The sequence below is a fragment of the Priapulus caudatus genome, unplaced genomic scaffold (assembly GCF_000485595.1).
Source record: "Priapulus caudatus unplaced genomic scaffold, Priapulus_caudatus-5.0.1 Scaffold1118, whole genome shotgun sequence".
Taxonomy (NCBI): Eukaryota; Metazoa; Priapulida; class Priapulimorpha; order Priapulimorphida; family Priapulidae; genus Priapulus; species Priapulus caudatus.
This window is the reverse complement of record NW_014578179.1, coordinates 21,389-24,838: the sequence shown is the minus strand read 5'-3', so window position 1 is coordinate 24,838 and position 3,450 is coordinate 21,389. Positions and strand designations below refer to the sequence as shown.

The window sequence follows — 3,450 nt, the reverse complement described above, 5'->3', positions numbered from 1 at the left end:
CTACTACTACTACTACTACTACTACTACTACTACTACTACTACTACTACTACTGCTGCTGCTACTACTGCTGTTGGTAGTGCTGCTGCTGCTGCTGCTGCTGTTGGTAGTGCTGCTGCTGCTGCTGCTGCTGTTGGTAGTGCTGCTGCCGCTGTTGCTGCTACTGCTACTTCTACGTGACGTTCGGTGATGCGTCTTGTATTTATAGAGGCGATGTTGTGATCCCTCAGTACTATAATAAGTTCTCTCTGTATGTGTGTGTGTGTTGCTCTGTGCCTCACGCGCCAGCCGTAAATGCATCACGCACGCAATTACACGTCAAGCTATTTACGGTTTGTTTGTCAGTCGAGGTCTCCTCTTCCTTCTTCTTCTCGTCTTCTCCCTCAATCACGTTTCCATCCCACTCGTCTTGCTTAAGTCTCTTTCGTGATGCCGCTTTGAGACGCGGACACCTTGATATTAACACGCCGAGCTGTAACGAGATTGCGCAGTTATCAGTATTCCCCTGCTGACGCATAAGACACTGCACGCGAGACAAGATGCGTCCTAGAAAAAAATGTACGTGCAAAAAAAAAATCTGAATTTAATAGCATTACAGCTCAGACAGGGGCCGCCGACTAATACTGCCCACTATATTTTATCGGTAATCTTTGTCGGGAATGATGGGTAACTAACGAATCGATGATGTCGCGAGAAATTTAGACGTAATAAGTTCATATCGGCGTCGCGAGGAGGCGTTGTTGTCGTTGGTACGGGCTGCCACGGTGTACAGCCCCGTGACGGGACGCAGCGGTTGATGATGAGGGATGAGTGAGTTAATCACAGCCCGCCATGTCACCCGTATGATGCTCTCACCATCAATTCGTCAATCGTTTCGTTTTGCGCAAAAGCACTTAATCTCGAAAAACCGTCGCGTCAGTCTACCCGTGTGACATTCACTACAGTGGCTGCCATCTAAGAAGTGTCAACTGAGACCTATATCTGGTTGTAACTCCGCCGTGCTTATGAGTAAGAGTAATAACACGAGGGGGGGGTCACCGCACACAGCTCTTGTGAGGTCACACAAAGTTCATTAGGAGTATTATGTAACGATGCATCGAACTGTCGATTAATTACATTAATTAATGTTTTGGCTCGACAAGGCGAAATTAAACATTGACAACTACCGGAGATGGTTCGCTGAAAAACTCGATAGATTTCAATAGTTTCAACATTAATACACCAGGAGCGTTTATTGAAATTGCGAAAGGTGCGACGCACTTGTTCCTCATAATTACCTCCCCCTCCCCCCTCCCAGAATAATGCTACAGCTTACTGGCTCGTTACTGTCGCCGTGACACAGCGCATCCTTACGCGAGGCAGCTATTTGCGGTACTAAGGAGTCACATCGACTAATTAACTCAATTGCTTCGCGGCACGAATTCCTTCTCCCTCAGCCTTTCTGATTAAATGTCAATCACCCCTGTGATCAGGTGAGCCATAGTATTTATTAATCTCCGGCTCAGTGAATCTCTGGTTGTGCGGCTCACTCGCCCGAGCGACCCTCGAGGGACGTCCTGTATTGTGACTGCTACCCACTCAGCAATGTGATTTGAAACGTGAGCAATGCAGATTACGATCTGCTTAGTTCAGTAGTCTGTTCGCATGAGAGCCCTTTGATGGGGAGGGGGAAGCTCGGGGTTACATTTCATAAGAGAGTCAGAGACAACAAGTCGAGAAATTCTTTCTCTCAAATATCCAAATGTCAGGGAAGTGTCGTGGACAACAAGTCGAGAAATTCTTTCTCTCAAATATCCAAATGTCAGGGAAGTGTCGTGGAATAACGTCCACGTCCGACCCATCAACATACGACGCTCAATCATTATCTTGGGATCATTATGTGTAATATTGAATTTAAAACAAAGAGAAATATTGTCAAGGATCATAGTTCTTCATGCAAGTCAGGGAAATGCTTTTTAAGGTCAGGGAAAGTTCAAGCAAAATTCAAACAAAGTTGGCCATCTTGGTTATAAGTGCCTTGTTAACGTACGATGTCGTTTGAAGAATGACAATGTAATAAGCTTTAGGAGCTGTGGACTCGCGTTTTCGGAAAAAAATCCCAGGTTAGTAGAAGAATAGATAATAAGTCATGTACCTTAAATAGATGTCTTATTAAGGCACCATCCTGCCCCTCACAAATAATCATCATATGTGACGGGATTGTCTGGTACTAGCGTCATCATTCATTGTAATTATTATTTTTATATAATTCCATGATTAGGTCTTGACGTTGGGGGTTGCTCTGGGACTGTAGCACATTCAAACATATATGGAAGCCTGTTATAATGATGGTGCTAGTGGTGGCGGCGGTGGTGGTGGTGGTGGCAGGCAGCAGTGGTGGTGTTGCTGCTGCTTGTTGTGGTGGTGGTACTGCTGCTGCTGCTGCTGCCGGTGGTGGTGGTGGTGGTACTGCTGCTGCTGCTGCTGCTGCTGCCGGTGGTGGTGGTGGTGGTGGTACTGCTGCTGCTGCTGCTGCTGCTGCTGCTGCTGCTGCTGCTGCTGCTGCTGCCGGTGGTGGTGGCGGTGGTGTTACTGCTGCTGCTGCTTGTGCTGCTGCTGCTACTACTGCTACTATAGCTGTTGCTGCTACTTGGGATAGTGGTGGTGGTGGTGGTTCTGCTGCGGATCCTGCTACTGCTGCTGCTGTTGTTGATGCTGCTGCTGTTACTGGCCGCGGCGACGGTGGCATTGATGATGTATGTGACGACCCCGTGTCTCTGCACAGCAGGCAGGCTCTGAGTATCACCCGATCATCGTCGGTCGCGACATCCTGCGAGCGATGGAACGATCCGACGTCATCGTGTGTCGCTGGTCGAAGCCGCTACGCAGCACCTACTATCGAAACATGATCCCTGACATCTCCATCACAAAGTGCCCGTCCTGCAATAAGGTAGGCTGCGCTGCAATAAGGTAAGCTGCGCTGCAATAAGGTAGGCTGTGCTGCAATAAGGTAGGATGTGCTGCAATAAGGTAGGCTGCGCTGCAATAAGGTAAGCTGCGCTGCAATAAGGTAGGCTGTGCTGCAATAAGGTAGGATGTGCTGCAATAAGGTAGGCTGCGCTGCAATAAGGTAAGCTGCGCTGCAATAAGGTAGGCTGTGCTGCAATAAGGTAGGATGTGCTGCAATAAGGTAGGCTGCGCTGCAATAAGGTAAGCTGCGCTGCAATAAGGTAGGCTGTGCTGCAATAAGGTAGGATGTGCTGCAATAAGGTAGGCTGCGCTGCAATAAGGTAGGCTGTGATGCAATAAGGTAGGCTGTGCTGCAATAAGGTAGGCTGTGCTGCAATAAGGTAGGCTGTGCTGAAATAAGGTAGGCTGTGCTGCAATAAGGTAAGCTGTGCTGCAATAAGGTAGGCTGTGCTGCAATAAGGTAGGCTGTGCTGCAATAAGGTAGGCTGTGCTGAAATAAGGT

The 3,450-nt window shown here is 48.2% G+C and overlaps 1 protein-coding gene across 1 annotated transcript in view; it reads left to right on the top strand.

Annotated features, from left to right (window-relative positions):
- Window positions 1–3,450, top strand: part of LOC106815450 (intraflagellar transport protein 122 homolog) — a 45,726-nt gene that overhangs the window by 28,238 nt on the left and 14,038 nt on the right. The window contains exon 23 of the mRNA XM_014819908.1: window positions 2,764–2,928. Within this exon, the coding sequence (XP_014675394.1) occupies window positions 2,764–2,928 (165 nt within the window). The remainder of the gene's footprint in view (window positions 1–2,763; window positions 2,929–3,450) is intronic.